This window comes from Polypterus senegalus, chromosome 6 (assembly GCF_016835505.1).
Source record: "Polypterus senegalus isolate Bchr_013 chromosome 6, ASM1683550v1, whole genome shotgun sequence".
NCBI lineage: Eukaryota > Metazoa > Chordata > Cladistia > Polypteriformes > Polypteridae > Polypterus > Polypterus senegalus.
In genome coordinates, this window is record NC_053159.1 from 15,006,231 (window position 1) to 15,023,364 (window position 17,134).

Genomic DNA, 17,134 nt, shown 5'->3' on the forward strand with positions numbered 1-17,134 from the left:
TTCATATAGTTGGGTTCTGTTCCTTGATGTTTACACTGCTATTATCTCTAGACCGCACTGAGGGCCTATATTCTAGTATTGTTTCACAAAGCATTCTGGTTTCTTGACATTTTGGGTATTGAATAAATATCATATACTGTATATGCACAAGGTTTGATTGGTTTTTATGTTTTAATCAAGTCACTTATGACACTATTGATTGTTGTATAATAGGTACAGTATATAATATAGAACATTAAACTTTGTAGTATTTATTCAAAATGAAATCCTGTCCATTGATTCTTTTCACTTTACTCTGGCTCTGCTAATTATTCTGCATTGTTTTTCTCTGTAGATATGGTGAACCTGACCCCTATTGCACTCGCGCATATGATATGAAAGTCAAATTACAAATGGCTTCAGTCCAATATGTGCACACCCAGCGCTTCCAGTCTGAATTGGTTGCATTTATCCAGCATTTTACACAGCTGCAGGATGTTCTTGGCAGACAGCGAGCTGCTGTGCAGGGCCAGGCTGTGAGTTGAAATTCTGTCTTTGTTCATTTATTTCTGTGTCACACAATCAGTCCTTCAAAAGTTCATCCAATTTAAGTTTCTCTTTGACAGTCAGTAAGTGCTATCTTGGTGCAGCTCTTCACCCAGTCCTCTTCTTCCTTTTGCTCCACACGGGCCAAATTATATTAGTCTGTTTCATCTGAGCACAACACCTGCTAAGTTTTCCTTTTGTTTCTTTCCATGCTAGAAACGTTGCTTAAAGAAGTCAGAATGTAGATTTGCATGCCACGCTTAAAATATAAAAGGCAGGGTTGTCTTAACCTTTTGAAGTTTTCTCATGTCCATTTTCTGATGGTGCATGTTGATAAATGCACTGGTATTCCTAGGTTTTTTTTCTTTTTCTTTTTTTTTCTTAGAGATGACAGGCTTTATCACTGTACACTTCACCAGTGTCTTTACCAACAACAGAGTTGCACGATGAATCTTGGGTACTTATAGTGCTCAGCAATAAATACAAACATCGACATTTGTTTTTTGGTTTTATACAGGTACGAGAACGGCCTCAACGAGCAGCACGAATTTTGTTGGATATTGAGGCAGGCGCCCCTGTTATCCTGATTCCTGAAAGTGCCCATTCTCATCACCTCATAGTTGCAAACTTGGGCAAGCTGCGGGTGTGCAACAAGTTTCTAAATGCTGGTGCAAAGGGTACCTTCTCACTGCGGGACAAGGTAGAGAAACTTACCATGGCTCATTCCTTTTTTCCTTCTTTGGTGAGTCTTCATTCATTCAAGCTCTGTCAGTACTGGTTGGCTTTACTTTCTTCTGTACACTAAACACATTAATTGGCATGTGTGATTTGAATAACAATCTGAAACAGACTCTGCGAATTTCACCAATCAAACTAATAATAAGTTTCTTTTTAAACACATAAAATTAATCAGGTATAAAAATGAAAAAACATTTTTCTTATATAATTTGTTTCCTTGCTGCCCTTCTTTCATGTAGTATCACTGGCATTGATGAAGTCCAGTGTATCTTTACATGTTACACTAAAGAACAAGTAGTGGCGGCAGACATCTTACTGTCTGTTTTCCTCGTTTGTTCTACTTACAAATTGACCATAAATCCATCCATCCATCCATTTTCCAACCCGTTGAATCCGAACACAGGGTCACGGAGGTCTGCTGGAGCCAATCCCAGCCAACACAGGGCACAAGGCAGGAACCAATCCTGGGCAGGGTGCCAACCCACCGCAGGATACACACGAACACACCCACACACCAAGCACACACTAGGGCCGAATTAGAATCGCCAATCCACCTAAGCTGCATGTCTTTGGATTGTGGGAGGAAACCGGAGCGCCCGGAGGAAACCCCCGCAGATACGGGGAGAACATGCAACCTCCACGCAGGGAGGACCCGGGAAGCGAACCCAGGTCTCCTAACTGCGAGGCAGCAGCGCCAACACTGCGCCACCATGCCGCCCGACCATAAATCCATACATTTTTAAACTTCAGCCATACAAAATTAGAATATTCTGGTGATCAGTGTTGCATTTTTAAACCAGTTTTAGCCAATATAGATGAAAAAGTTAACATGTCATGAACCATTGCTGCAATGTATTGATGGTAATACTTCATTCCTGTTTCCTTTTACTTAAAATAATTACATTTAAAATTTAGATAATTTTTTTTAATTAATTCAAAGCAAGGCAGCTTTGAACAGTTGTATCATCACTAGCTATCCTACCTCTCTAAGATGGATTGAAATCTAAGCAACCAATGTAGACCTTAGTTTTAACATTTACATTGCACCATCTGTTGGAAAGTATTTTATAACACATGTAGTAATAAAATGCATTACTATAAATGTCATCTATTGGAATGACAAATGCAGTGCATTTTATTAATAAAAATGTTTATGATGCGCCGTCTTTCAAATGACAGTGACATATCAAACTGACGGACAAACAGACATTTATCTTTTTGTTAAGGTGCGTGTGTACTTTAAGTATTTAAAATAGCTTTCATGAGAGAAAAAAGGTAAATGCTGTTTAGTTCTAAAATGAGCTAAGGCGATCTTGACTCCAAGTCCCTTCAGAAACAATTATGGGACACACGCCTCATTCTTCTTAATGAATTGAACAATATCGCTTGCTTCACTTTTTCCTTCGAGTTTATGCCCTGTATATCAGTTCATCATTATAGATAGATGGGTGCTTAGTCTTTTTTAGTGATGGAGTGGTGTGAAAATTTCAGCTGATTATTTGGGAAAACGAAACAAAAAAAAAGTGTTTGGCGGATCTGCTGACATTTGTGAAAGTATAATAAGTGTCATTTGCAAAATATTAAAAAACAAAGTGCATTTATTTTCTGATATGAAAATGATACCAATTGTTGGCATACAAATGAACAAAAACAGTCTCTGTTTTGTAACTTAACTCCTCTCATTTTAAGTCACTGGTCAGTCACTTTTAATTCAGTGTAGGTAACATTAACATTAGCGTAATAAGATATAAAGTCTCTGAGTTAAATATTTTGTACGTAACTGCTCTCAGTTACACATTTCCAGTAACTATTTTGTTTTAAATTCACTAGTTTCTGAATCTCTGAATTCCATTATGTACTGAGTAGTACTTGGAACTTTTGCACTGTCTGAATTGATTTTATTTCGCCTATCACGTGCTTGTGCTATTGAAGGAGTTCCGCTATTCTTGGCCAGCACTTTAACTTGAGTGCTCTTGACTGAAGCAGATTTGCTTTACAGAAACTCGTCATGTTTCTTAGTGTGTCTTGCCTTTGTGTCTTTCTGTGTGAGCAATCAGACTGGTCATAGTGTAGATTTTACCAGTATTCCCCCCTTGTTAAATTTTCACAGAGCAGAGTTTGCATATAGCATTTCTGGTGTCATCTGCGCAATCACTAAAGTGAGCCCACACCACAGACATTATTTTGTACCACCTGCAAAGTTTCATTCCAGAAGCATCATGGGAAAATGTTTTTGAAACCCGAATAATCAGTAAGAAATATCTGCTTATTTCAAACAACTGGCTGATAGCTGACTGTAGCATTTTCTAATAGGCCAGTACAATTAGTACATCTCTAGTCTTTTTGTCCATTTTTCTTGTGTGCTTCAGAGTATATACTGTTTTGGGGTGTAGGGGAGTGAGTTTGTTTGATATCATTTATGTTTATAGCGTTTATTTTATCTGTCTATGTTTTATTGGAGCAATACACTCTTCTTTTTCCTTTGTGTTCTGTTTAGTTAAGATTGCTCAGATATTATAGCGAAGGAATAAGTAAGTTATTGCTTTCAGATGGGACGTTTCCATTGTAATTTTGATGTTGATCAGCATGAGCCCCTTTTGTTAGAATTGTGTGGTATTCTATGCACAGGTCAGGCATACAATTATGAATATTCATAAGGTTAATTTGTAGCGTTGTGGAATCTAAAAAAAGTACTTTTTTTTTTTTTTTTTAAACTGGGGCTGCAATTTTCTCAGTAATATAGAGATGTGGAAATATATAGATATTGAGGAGCTTATCATTGTAGGGTCGAATCACCTAACATGAGTTGGCAGACAAAGAAGTGTGAACAGTATAGTAGTAGTGTGAGTATAAATATACTGAGGGGCAGAATACATCAAGTGGACAGCACATTTTTTGGATCAGTCAGAAAGGTCGACTAGCTTTTTCAATGATCCATGCTAGTGGGACATTTATCTAGTTCAGCCTATGTAGAGACAGCATTAGTATGAACAAGAAATGAAGTAACAAAAGTAATGAGAAAGGGATATATTTTGTGAATGGGAAAAATGATGTACTGAAAATGTTTTGAGTGCAGGCAATAGTATCATGCTGCTGTACGTCAAGAGTTTCCATACGATAGCCGAAGACAAAGGGTGAGTGATACCATCTAGAGTTTCTTAACCACTGGGTTGTTACCCTCTTTTGGCTCGTGAGCTACCGCCAGTTGGTACTCTGCACCCTCAACCGTGTCTGACAGTCGCTCTTGATTCATCAAGGTGGGCTTCAACCCGCTCCGACGATCATGCTCGATTCTTTAAAGGGGAAACCAACCCGCTATGATGATTATTTTTGATTTGTTAAGGAGGAAACCAATCCACAATGATGATCATTTTTGATTCACCAAGGGTAAAGCGGCATCTGTGGTCGATTCACCCAGGGAGGCACCTTCCCCCCTTTCCCCACACTTGGTGATCACTTACATGGGGAATTAGTGTGTCGTGACACCAAAAAGGTTGAGAAACACTGATCTAGAGCAATATTGAGTGAAGTATACAGTATGTGGATGGAAAAGCAGAAGGTAGCAGCAAGAATTTCAGAGTTGTGGGGTTAAATATAGGGTTTTTGATTTTAATTTCAGAATAACAGTGCTAAGAGGAAGTTAAATGTCTGGGCTAACAATTTAAATACTGAAAGAGGCAAATGACAGGAAGATCTAGACATTATCTGTACGTGGCTAGAAAAATCAGCTAAAAGAGGTTGTGAAAGTATATCGAAAACAAATGTAAATGGAAAAGAGATCCCAGCCTCAACCGTAGAGTGTTTCTGAGAAGAAGGCAATATGGCTTTCCATGAGAACACAGATGGCCACTTGGATAAGTATGGCTTAAACCTGTGTAGCATTCCAGATTCACTGAGAGGAAAGTGAAACAATGAATGGTTACAAGTAACTGAGTGAAAGCAAGGATTTGAGTTAGTAATGAAGTACATGGTCCGGAAAGAAACGGGAAGGGCAACTGTAGATATGAATATGCTGATGTGAAAAAAGACTGAATAAATTGTGTGGGTGTAATATATATTATGTTCTCCCTAGTAATTCTTTTGATATTAATACAAAACTTAGATATTATATACAAAATTTTAAGTGTGCCAGTTTTGCCTGCATTGTCCAAAATTAAATACTTATTATAAACACATACCCACTTGCAGTAGCACCACATTGAGTATAATCCATCCATCCATCCATTTTCTAACCCGCTGAATCCGAATACAGGGTCACGGGGGTCTGCTGGAGCCAATCCCAGCCAACACAGGGCACAAGGCAGGAACCAATCCTGGGCAGGGTGCCAACCCACCACAGGACACACACACACACACTGACACACCAAGCACACACTAGGGCCAATGTAGAATCGCCAATCCACCTAACCTGCATGTCTTTGGATTGTGGGAGGAAACCGGAGCGCCCGGAGAAAACCCACGCAGACACGGGAGAACATGCAAACTCCACGCAGGGAGGACCGGGAAGCGAACCCGGGTCTCCTAACTGCGAGGCAGCAGCGCTACCACTGCGCCACCGTGCCGCCCATTGAGTATAATATCATATTGAAATCATTTTTAAACCTTCAATCCACATTTGATTCCATTAACTATTTCTTTTAATCTTCAGAATGTATAATTTTACAAGAAGTATAAAACTTGATATTTTCTCATTGTTTTAATAAGTTAACTAACACAGTTTTTATGTTGTGTTTTTTTTATGTAAAGAATTTAATTTTGCATGCGAGTTCATACAAGGATCCAACATTTTTCAAGGTACCAAAATGTGCTTGGTGTGGTTGTTCTTTTTTTTTTTGGTGCATGTTGTACTTTTTCTGCCTCAGTTGATATGCCTGACATCTGTGTGATATTTCTTTGCTGCTTCACTGCGAGAAAATATGCATTTATATACTCTGGTCAACATTTATTCTGAAATGCTGTCTTTTCCTTTTATTTTCTTTTATGCATTTAATTCTAGTTATTGGTTTAATCACTGAGTAACACACATTAAAAATAAAAACTAAGAAAGTAGTTAATTACACCCACGCTATGACAGCTGTTACTTTTGTAATCATTTGGTTTTAAAGTAAGTTTAGTAAAATATTGTAAATGGTAATTGCAAGACAAGAATGTGACTGTCAAAAGAGCTTGATAGCATACAAATTACAACCTACTAAAATAGCTTGCTTAATAGTAAAGGCTTTTCTTAACATTATTCAGTGAAATCCACATTCTGCATGCACTAGCAAGTAGAAGCCATTGTTTTTACAGCTATTTTGGAACAGTGCAGTGTGTCAAAGTGCTGGCAGTAAATTGCTGAATGTGGTCAAGCTTCATGAAAAATGACTACATTTTGCCTACAGAAGGCCTTCTTGTGTCATTGATATATAATTAAAAGAAGTTCTCAAACATAGCACACAATGTCTAAACTACATCTTTACTCTCATGCCACATCATTGTCTTCAAAGAACCTGTTCCTCCTATCTTCCAGTAAAACTGAATCCCTGAAAATGCTGACATGTAAGAACATTAATTCCATGAGGGACATGTCAAGCCTATACTTAGAAAATACTTTGTATTTTTATTTAAATACAGTAAATAGAGTTTACAGCCTGATGTTTAAAATCACATGAAGACTGTTGCTAAGAATGTGACTCTACACTTAATGAAAAACATGACATGGCAAAAAGTTTCATAAAAACAAAATTGGTCTATCTCTCCTAGATAGCCATCAGTTTCACAGGAAGCATCATGAATCAGTTCATTATAAGAAATGTATGTCACTTTCATCAGTACAGGTTACCTTGTTTAGTAGTTATATCTTGTTTCTTTTCAATTCTTAATCTGGCACAACTATTGGATCGTGTCTTATTGTTAAATAGAAGATTGAACTTTTACCTGTCATTGAGACTATGAGATAAGAAAATAAATTATACCAGAAATCAGATTAAGCCTTTCCAGTGCCATCATAAGATATGAAGGCCTTAAGGACCCATGCAGATTATCCTGTATACTAATGTGCATTGCAAAAAAAGATTGGTTTAGTGCATGTGTAATTATAGTATGCAATTTTAATAAACTTACAATATATTTGTACATATTTTATCTCTTGCTTGTGGATGAGAATTAATAAATACCAATTGTTTATATGTCATGAGACAATAAGGCAAGTGCTGTGGGATGGGGATGGGGAAGGTGAAGGTGAGGCAATGCAAGGTTCAATGGCGGAGACTTCATCTTTCATCAGTACAGTCCTTTTTTTCACCAGGGAAAAATTGAAGGAACCATTGAACTGATCTCAGTCTGCAGATGTTAAGAGCAACAGCGAAAAGGGATAGCAGAACTGCATAACAATAGCTTTCCAATTACAACATAACATACACAAAATTAAAGACAATACAAAATGCAATTTATTGTGTAATATTGTAATGAGCAGAAGTGCAGATTTTCCACAGTTTCTGACATGATCTGTCCTTTCTGGCCAAAATCAAAAACACTGACACCTTTATGTTCAGGATTGTGGAACAAATGGTTTCCAGAGCCGTACACCCCAGGACGGAGTAAATAAAGAGCCGAAAGAAGATGTCACTTCACGAAAATTTCCTTCAAGAGAAAGTAAAGATACAAGTTGCTCCATTAAAGAGGATTCATCCTTTATACTAAACCGACCCCAAAGGTTGCTTGGAAGTTTGACAGCAGCAGATAACTTTGACAGTCCAGGTGGGTTTTTGATGGTGTTTGATAGAAGGAAAATAGATACAACAGATGTTATGTTACTGTGTTTTCATTATGTAAGAAATATGTCTTCTGTCTATTTCACATATCTTTATAAATCGGATAAACATTTTGGATAATCTTGCTCCTTAGGCAAATTGTTTTTCCATTTATGTTTGTTAAAGTTTCTTCTTAATGTAATTGTTATAGACAGCCAGGAACAAAAAGAGTGTTTTTAGATAAACGGTGTATATCTTGTTGGTTTCGACTGTTCTTTTTCAACGCAAGTTTGTTAATAAATTTCTACTAGCTATATGTATCAATTTTACATAAGTGTGTATTGATTTCTTTTCTGTTAATTTGTCCATCATTCTTTTTAAATTTAATTTATTTTTCTTTTCTGTTAGCTATTTCTTAGACATCTTATAAAGTACATCTTGTTTATAAAAATGTGCTATAAAAGTAAATGTTATTTTAGTTTTTTGGGTTTTCCAATTGCTATGTTGATTTATGTGCACACCTTATTTGATCTTACTTCATGGTCAGATGTAACTGTGCTAAGAATTGAAGTAAGAATGTTGGTAACATTACTGACCGTTCTGTTGCATCATTTTTGTTTTTTTTTAGAAACTACACCCAGAACTTCTGTATACCAGAACCAATTAATTGAAACATATCTACTGTTCTGTTTAAAATGGTAATTAAACTGGAATTTAGTTTTAATGACTTTTGCCTGGATTATTGTTTTTCAGAGCATCACTTGTGCTTGCTCGACTGTATTTCACTGGACCTGCATGAAATGGACATTTTTGCAGGGGAGAGGCTCTCCAGAGGGAGTGGAGTGGAAGGCGATATGGATCTGATCTATCCTTCCTACTCTGTGCAACGTACAGGGAGCAACTTGCTAAAGGAGCGCTGCAGACTCAAACTGCAGGTTGAGAGGAACCTAGACAAGTGAGTCATGAGGGTTTTTTTTATTGTTTAATAGATCAATACCCACTTCCATTTAATTCATAAATCATTTTACCATCTTTTAGATATCAACTTTTGATATTTGTTTCTGTTTTGTTTCCTGTTCTTGTAAAATACGTCAACAAAAGGGAGATAAGTCACGCTGTTCCAGACATGACAATCCATGGAAGCCTGTCATCAGTGCACTGCTCTTTAGACCTGGAACGATACAAGCTGATTCGTGGTCTTTTAGAGAACAATTTGGGTGAGCCAGTGGAGGAGTTTCTGAGACCATATAATCTACAGGATCCAAAGAGCTATGTAAGGAAGTACCATTAAAGAAAAGGCTACATATAGTACTAATAATAATAGTAATAATTAGTGTACATCTAATGAATGCCCATGTCATTTCATTTATCCCTGGTGAAAATGTTTTTCATCATGAAACATCTAATTAATTATCAAGACCCATTTTTTGTTTCTTCGCTGTTAAATTTGTTTTTCTTAATCTAATTTTAGTTTCAGTTCTGTTGTGATTGTATATGGTCACTAAGTATTAGTGTTTTTCTGTTAAATTTAAAATGGAAAAACGATGAAAATATGCAAGGTTACTTTTAGAATCAAAGCCTTTCACAATTAAAATATCCTTTTTAATCTTGCATCTTAAAATTGGAAATGCCTCAATGTCCTTGTTTTGTTTTTGCCCTACTAAATAATTGTTTAAATGAGGTCTGCATACAATATGTTTTTGCACTGCTGGCACTTATATTTTGTAGCTTTTCTTTAGACGGTCCTGAGCGGTGAGGTGTACACTGGTCTGTCCTTTTTGATTGATATGGTGAATGTCAGTTTGGAGTTGCTGGATACTAAAGAGACTGCAGAGGAAACTAAATCCCTTGCTAGGTAACTTTCTTTATCTAAAGGTGAAAATGTTTCTGCTTTGACATTGTAGTTCAAATGCATGATTTTAAAGTCGTGATTACAAAAATCACAAATAGTGTTCAATTTTTTTCTCTTTGTTAGGTTTGACTTCATGAAATCCAAACTGCTCTTTGAAAGCTTTTCTAATGGAACCAAAACTGTAAACCTTGTTTCACATTCCCTTCTGGCATTTGATACCCGGTACACAGAACAAGGTGAATCTAGTGCAGAATGCCCAGAGAAGAAGCAAAACATTTTCAACTGTGTTCTTCAGCCATCAAAATCTGTTATGAACCGAGCTTCTCTTCAGATGGAGCTGCATTTCAGGTTTGTGGGACAAAGTTTATCCCTGTCAAACTAGAAGACTGCAGAGCCAATTATTAACAAATGTGCTTTGTGGTCTGTTTGAAATGTATTTAATAGAAAGCCAAACATTAAGAATTGCCATTTCTATCTGCATCTGTATTACTTTAAAGTAGTATTCAGTTTTTGTAGATACAAGTATGTGATTAATGTGTCATTTTTTCATTGCCGTCTACTTGTATTCTGATGTTAAAAATAGCACAAGGAGAGGAAGGTTTACCTTATATATATATAATATAATATTTAATTACATTACATTAATTATAATGTAATTTATTTCCCCTAGATTGCAATGGGCTTCAAAACAAATCTTTAAAACTCACATTAGGGGTTCTACACATAAGGAATTTAACAAAATATAAGGCTGTCAGAACAGTGAAGAAAAAAACAATAAACAACAGTCTGCTGATTAGGACATGAACTTCACTGCACTCTGTACATGTGACATTGATAAGCCTTGTACTTGTTTAAACCTATGCACTTGGATAGTTAGATGGCTTCTGATGCAGCAAAATACAAATATCACAAAGCTCAAAAGCAGACCATCGTATAACTAAAACCACTTCTGCAACATCATTTATGTTGGTGTGCCTGCTGTTACACTACATTCAGTGCTGATTATTCAAGGTAACTGGATCACTTGTTGAAATCTAGTATCTTCAAGTACAAATCTAGAAACACAGAATTTGAACTACAGTGGAACCTTCGGTTCATGAACATCTCGGTACATGTACAACTCGGTTTACGACCAAAAAGTTCGCCAAACTTTTGCCTTGGTTCACGTCCACACACTCGGTATATGAACAAGCCAGTTTTCCTTTCGGTTTGTACATGTTCAGTCTCTCCCTGTGCATTTCCTGTGCAGCGAGCAAGAGAGAGAGAGTGAGAGAGCGCGACACACACACACACACACACACATACACACACACACATGCAGGCAGCACGAGAGAGACAGACGCGCACACACACACAGGCAGCGCGAGAGTGACAGACGCACACACACACAGGCAGCGCGAGAGAGCGCGACACACACAGGTAGCGCGAGAGAGAGCTGGACGCATTAAGGTAGGAAGGCAGTTAAAGAATGCACTGGGCTTGATTTTGTTTTCACTTCTGTTTCCAGCGATCGGTTCGTAGCGTGCATTGTTGCAATGTTATTTTTCTTGGTGGTTTATTAAATTACAGATTTTTTCAAAGGTTCATTTTTTTCCCTGTGCTTAAAACTCATTTAAAAAGTGCTATTAGCCAGTGGTTGGTAGCGCTATAGTGCAAACTATTGCAGTGTTAGTTTTCTCTGTTGTTCAAGGTTTTCTCGGTGTTATTCAATGTTTTTACATTTAGTTTACTATTACACTGTGCATTCTATGGTTTAATTAACTGTATTTGTGCTTAAAAACCTAAAAAATATATATATTTACTTACAGTTCTTATGATCTGGAACAGATTCATTGTATTTACTTACAATCCTATGGGGGAAATTGCTTTGGTTCACGACCAAATCGGTTTATGACCAGAGATTTGGAACAAATTATGGTCGTGAACCGAGGTTCCACTGTATATTGGTTTTCACATTAATACATGTAGTAAATAAAAAAAGGGGATTTACTAAGAAGTGACTCTTGGCTATACTGTTACTGTAGGTGGTTTGTTCTCTTTCCATCTTTTGCACATTAAAAAGCACTGCACTAAGGTACAGAGGCTTTTTACATTGTACATAAAGAGAAATAAAAAAAGTGATTATGTTCTCTATAGTCAAAACCTACAAAATGCTTTGAAGACTGCAAACTACTAATGCTGCCATGCAGGTTCTAAAGATCTGTAAGTACGGATTTTAACATGCAGATGATGCAGAACCTAGGACAGTAAGATGATTTACCAATTAAGATCATCTAGAGTTCCAGTGATTTAAAAAAATCAGAATCAGAAAAACTTTATTAATCCTGAAGGAAATTACTTAAAAAAATAAATAAATAAAACACATGTAACAAATTTTATTTTGTCATGATTTATATTGCACAAACTATGCCAACATGCAGTAGAAGTTGTGTGAAAAAGTAGCCACACTCTTGCTGATTCCAGATCAGTCTAGAAGGTGATTCTGGCTATTTGCTTCTAATTAGGTGCATTAGTTGATGTTTGGGAATTGTGATTGCTTCTATATTAGAGCAGTATCTTTGGCAGCTCAGCCTGGAGCTTTTATTTTGGTTATGTCCTGATATGTAAAATCATACCACTAGAAGAGAGTGCATTTTCTTTTTCATATCACAGTACACAAGAGAAGCACACCAAGGTTTGTAAGTAGCTAAAAAAATGTTGTTCCCAGCACAGTTTTTTTTATGGGACTGAGCATCATAAAATGGGTTTCATTTATTCTCCAAGACTGAAGGATCCTGAAGAGGATTCCCAAAATAAGAAATAAACTGCTATTAATTGGGTTAAAGTTTAGTTATTATGCCTAGTTCATTTTAGGACTTTCACATCAATGTTCTGCTATAGAGATTAAGATATACAGTACATCCGGAAAGTATTCACAGCGCATTATTTTTTCCACATTTTGTTATGTTACTGCCTTATTCCAAAATGGATTAAATTCATTTTTTTCCTCAGAAATCTACACACAACACCCCATAATGACAATGTGAAAAAAGTTTACTTGAGGTTTTTGTAAATTTATTAAAAATAAAAACACTGAGAAATCCCATGTACATAAGTATTCACAGCCTTTGCTCAATACTTTGTCGATGCACCTTTGGCAGCAATTCCAGCCTCAAGTCTTTTTGAATATGATGCCACAAGCTTGGCACACCTATCCTTGGCCAGTGTCACCCATTCCTCTTTGCAGCACCTCTCAAGCTCCATCAGGTTGGATGGGAAGCGTCGGTGCACAGCCATTTTAAGATCTCTCCAGAGATGTTCAATCGGATTCAAGTCTGGGCTCTGGCTGGGCCACTCAAGGACATTCACAGAGTTGTCCTGAAGCCACTCCTTTGATATCTTGGCTGTGTGCTTAGGGTCGTTGTCCTGCTGAAAGATGAACCGTCGCCCCAGTCTGAGGTCAAGAGCGCTCTGGAGCAGGTTTTCATCCAGGATGTCTCTGTACATTGCTGCAGTCATCTTTCCCTTTATCCTGACTAGTCTCCCAGTTCCTGCCGCTGAAAAACATCCCCACAGCGTGATGCTGCCACCACCATGCTTCACTGTAGGGATGGTATTGGCCTGATGATGAGTGGTGCCTTGTTTCCTCCAAACGTGACGCCTGGCATTCACACCAAAGAGTTCAATCTTTGTCTCATCAGACCAGAGAATTTTGTTTCTCATGGTCTGAGATTCCTTCAGGTGCCTTTTAGAAAACTCCAGGCGGGCTGCCATGTGCCTTTTACTAAGGACTGGCTTCCGTCTGGCCACTCTACCATACAGGCCTGATTGGTGGATTGCTGCAGAGATGGTTGTCCTTCTGGAAGGTTCTTGGTCACCTTCCTGACTTAGGCCCTTCTCCCTTGATCTCTCAGTTTAGATGGCCGGCCAGCTCTAGGAAGAGTCCTGGTGCTTTTGAACTTCTTCCACTTACGGATGATGGAGGCCACTGTGCTCATCGGGACCTTCAAAGCAGCAGCAATTTTCTTGTAATCTTCCCCAGGTTTGTGCCTCAAGACAATCCTGTCTCGGAGGTCTACAGACAATTTCTTTGACTTCATGCTTGGTTTGTACTCTGACATGAACTGTCAACTGTGTGACCTTATATAGACAGGTGTGTGCCTTTCCAAATCATGTCCAGTCAACTGAATTTACCACAAGTGGACTCCAATGAAGCTGCAGAAACATCTCAAGGATGATCAGGGGAAACAGGATGCACCTGAGCTCAATTTGGAGCTTCATGGCAAAGGCTGTGAATACATATGTACATGTGCTTTCTCAATTTTTTTATTTTTAGTAAATTTGCAAAAATCTCAAGTAAACTTTTTTATGTTGTCATTATGGGGTGTTGTGTGTAGAATTCTGAGGAAAAAAATGAATTTAATCCATTTTGGAATAGGGCTGTAACATAACAAAATGTGGAAAAAGTGATGCGCTGTGAATACTTTCCAGATGCACTGTAAGGTCAAAATGATCCAGTTCTTCGGAGAAAGTTACTGAAATTTGAAACTGACAGTAAAATCACAAATCATAAGTTATAGATCGTACAAATGTGTCAGTTTTCCCCGCAAAAGCAGTTTCAGCACATATATATAACACAAAGCACTTGAGTAGTTGTGGCAAAATTTTCTTTTCTTCAGTTACAAACTTTTGTCACATTTGGTAAATCCAGTAATCTATAGCTGAAGAAAATCTCCCTTAACCTTTTTAATGTGTCTCTTAGGAGGTGGAATTCTGGTGATTTAGACTCTTAATTTCAAAGTAATAGCATTTTTTAAACAGATTAATACACTATTGATAAGCAAAGTTAGAAACATGGGAACTGCTCATAACTAAATATTTAAGACTAGACAAAAGACATGCAATGTATCACAACATTAGGTTTTCTAGGTTGCCTTAAATTACTAAGTTTGACACTACAAATTGTACTTAATGTAGTATTTGTATCTGTCACATTAAATTTGATTTGAATTAATTTGATTTCAAGTTAATTTCTAAACGTGACAATTTTACTATGAACAGAGTCGTTACATCTTCAGTTATTTTCTATGACTTATTATTAGATTTATGAAACCCTTTCTTTCTGGATTCTTCATGCTTACCTTCATTAGGGTTAAACTTACTCCAATCCACAGTTCTGATGTCTAACTCAGATGCAAAAACTGTACCTGCCATAGGTTTACCGTTTACTACTGAACCTTCTTATACAATAAGTTTAAAGCTCAGTAAGGTGCAGTATTTTGTCCCTTTTTTTTTTTTTTACTAAGTAGTAATGACATATAGAAAGCAGTAGACTCATGTAGGTGTTGCAGTTGATCTCAATTGTGTTATCCTCCTAATTTAAGATAACTTGCAAAATTTAATTTGAAAATTTTTCTCGCAGTGTAGTTTTTTTTTTTTTTTTTGGATAGCTACAGAAGGTATTTTATTTAAATTTTTGCATTTTTAACTTTTAATTCAGAAACAAAGGTTTTCTCGATTTCAAGTATTGTTTATTCCTTTCAGCCTGTATGTTATATTTTGAAAATTCTTTTTATCTTGTTTCTCTCCCACTGTCACATAGGTCCACACGGGAGTCCTCTTCTTTCACAGTGGTTCTCAACAATCTGCGTGTTTTCTTAATTTTTGATTGGTTGTTCTTGGTTCGGGACTTCCTCCGTACCCCCGGCAAAAAAGGCTCTACCCCAACCCGCCAACGCTGGCCCAGTAGCAGCAGTACAAGCAGTGAAGGAGGGATGCCAAAGACGGTTAAAACCGGTGTAGTAACAAAGCGTTCTACTGTCCCTGTTCCACAGGAGCGCTATTTGGAGATCAAGATTAATGTTACTGGTGAGTCCATCATTTGTCTTCAAAAGTATATGCATTTTAGTGAGTTCAGTTTAACATTTATAATGTAATATTTTTTATTTTGATTAGATATGCTTTATGAATGCCGGAGAGGAAATTGTCTTTTTGCATGACCTTTTGGAGGCCAGAGTGCAGGGTCAATTTTCAGGTTTTGGACTTTGCCTAGAGGCCCAATGGAGTAGGAATCCTTTCTATTTGATGAATGACATGGATCTGAATAAGCGGATGCCTATATTATATTTATATAAGATAGTGATTCACTACCCCTTTGTGTTGACAAATTGAAAACAGCTGAAACTATCCTGAAAAGGTTGATGAAGAATTATCTACAGCCCAACTTATTTTGGGTATTACGGCAGTGTTATTCCAGTTTACCAGTCTCTGAGAAATTGCTTGTCATCTGTTGGAAGACTTGTTGGAAAGACTTGTGGTGGAGCAGACTACCAATATACCAGAGTTGCTTAGATTAACCAAGACAACTGAGGGACATAAATAGTTGCTAGCTTTTGATCACTCACAGACTGTTGGTAATCCTTAGCTCAGATAAAATGCAAACATTGAACATATTTTGAAGTTAGAAACTGTTGTTGCAAAAATAAATAGATAAACATACACTATTATAGCTATAGCCATATCTATTAATCAGCAAAAGTAGAGTTACTGAGGTACACATACAGCCATAAGTTACACTGTATTGATACAAAGGAGGGTCTGAATATGTATGAATGATTTTGATGTGTTTTCAGTGCTGTTATTTTCTTCTTTTTTTGCAATCTGACTTTCTGAAATTTAAGGCACAGAGTTTGTGGTAGTGGAAGACTCATCCTGTGTTGATACCAATGCCATCATCTTGAAGGGCACAACGGTTTTAACTTATAAGCCACGCTTAGTAGATCGCCCTTTCTCTGGTAGCCTATCCAGCATTGAGGTGAGCCCTTTTGACCACCTGAACTATGATATTTAAGTCTAAACAAGACTGTGTCCAGTCACTTGTGTTACTTCATTATCTCTTCCTGCTTTATCATACAGGTGTTTTCATGTCGATTAGGCAGTGAGCAGGAGACTGCCTTATCTATTATCGACCCAGTTAATATCCAGATAGAACTCCTTGGAAATCCCACTTATGAGAGCACATCAGGACTTTTGGACGCTTTCAGCACAGAAGACTTTCCCCCATTGCTTGAAGTGAGTGATAAAATAACTGCTTTATAACCGTGCTGAAACTATGCAGATCTGAGGCGTTTCTAAGCTCACGTAATCCTGACCAATCTTGTAGGGAATTAAGCTATATTATTATCTTAATTAAAGATTTTATTTTAAAGTGATTTCAAAAAGGACAATATAACTTTTAAATACAAGATACCAACATTCAATTTTCCAAACTTGCTATTTCCATTACAAGGTTACAGGAACCTGACATTTA

General features: G+C 37.1%; 1 protein-coding gene across 5 annotated transcripts in view; it reads left to right on the forward strand.

Moving 5' to 3' along the window:
* Nucleotides 1-17,134, forward strand: part of vps13d (vacuolar protein sorting 13 homolog D) — a 192,292-nt gene that overhangs the window by 69,439 nt on the left and 105,719 nt on the right. For 4 of the 5 annotated variants that reach the window (XM_039755421.1, XM_039755423.1, XM_039755424.1 and 1 more), the window contains exons 24-33: nt 335-515; nt 1,043-1,267; nt 7,797-8,001; nt 8,748-8,949; nt 9,096-9,267; nt 9,734-9,849; nt 9,970-10,194; nt 15,428-15,693; nt 16,506-16,639; nt 16,741-16,896. In XM_039755421.1, the coding sequence (XP_039611355.1) occupies nt 335-515; nt 1,043-1,267; nt 7,797-8,001; nt 8,748-8,949; nt 9,096-9,267; nt 9,734-9,849; nt 9,970-10,194; nt 15,428-15,693; nt 16,506-16,639; nt 16,741-16,896 (1,882 nt within the window). The remainder of the gene's footprint in view (nt 1-334; nt 516-1,042; nt 1,268-7,796; nt 8,002-8,747; nt 8,950-9,095; nt 9,268-9,733; nt 9,850-9,969; nt 10,195-15,427; nt 15,694-16,505; nt 16,640-16,740; nt 16,897-17,134) is intronic. The other variant, XM_039755422.1, reaches the window with a different exon arrangement.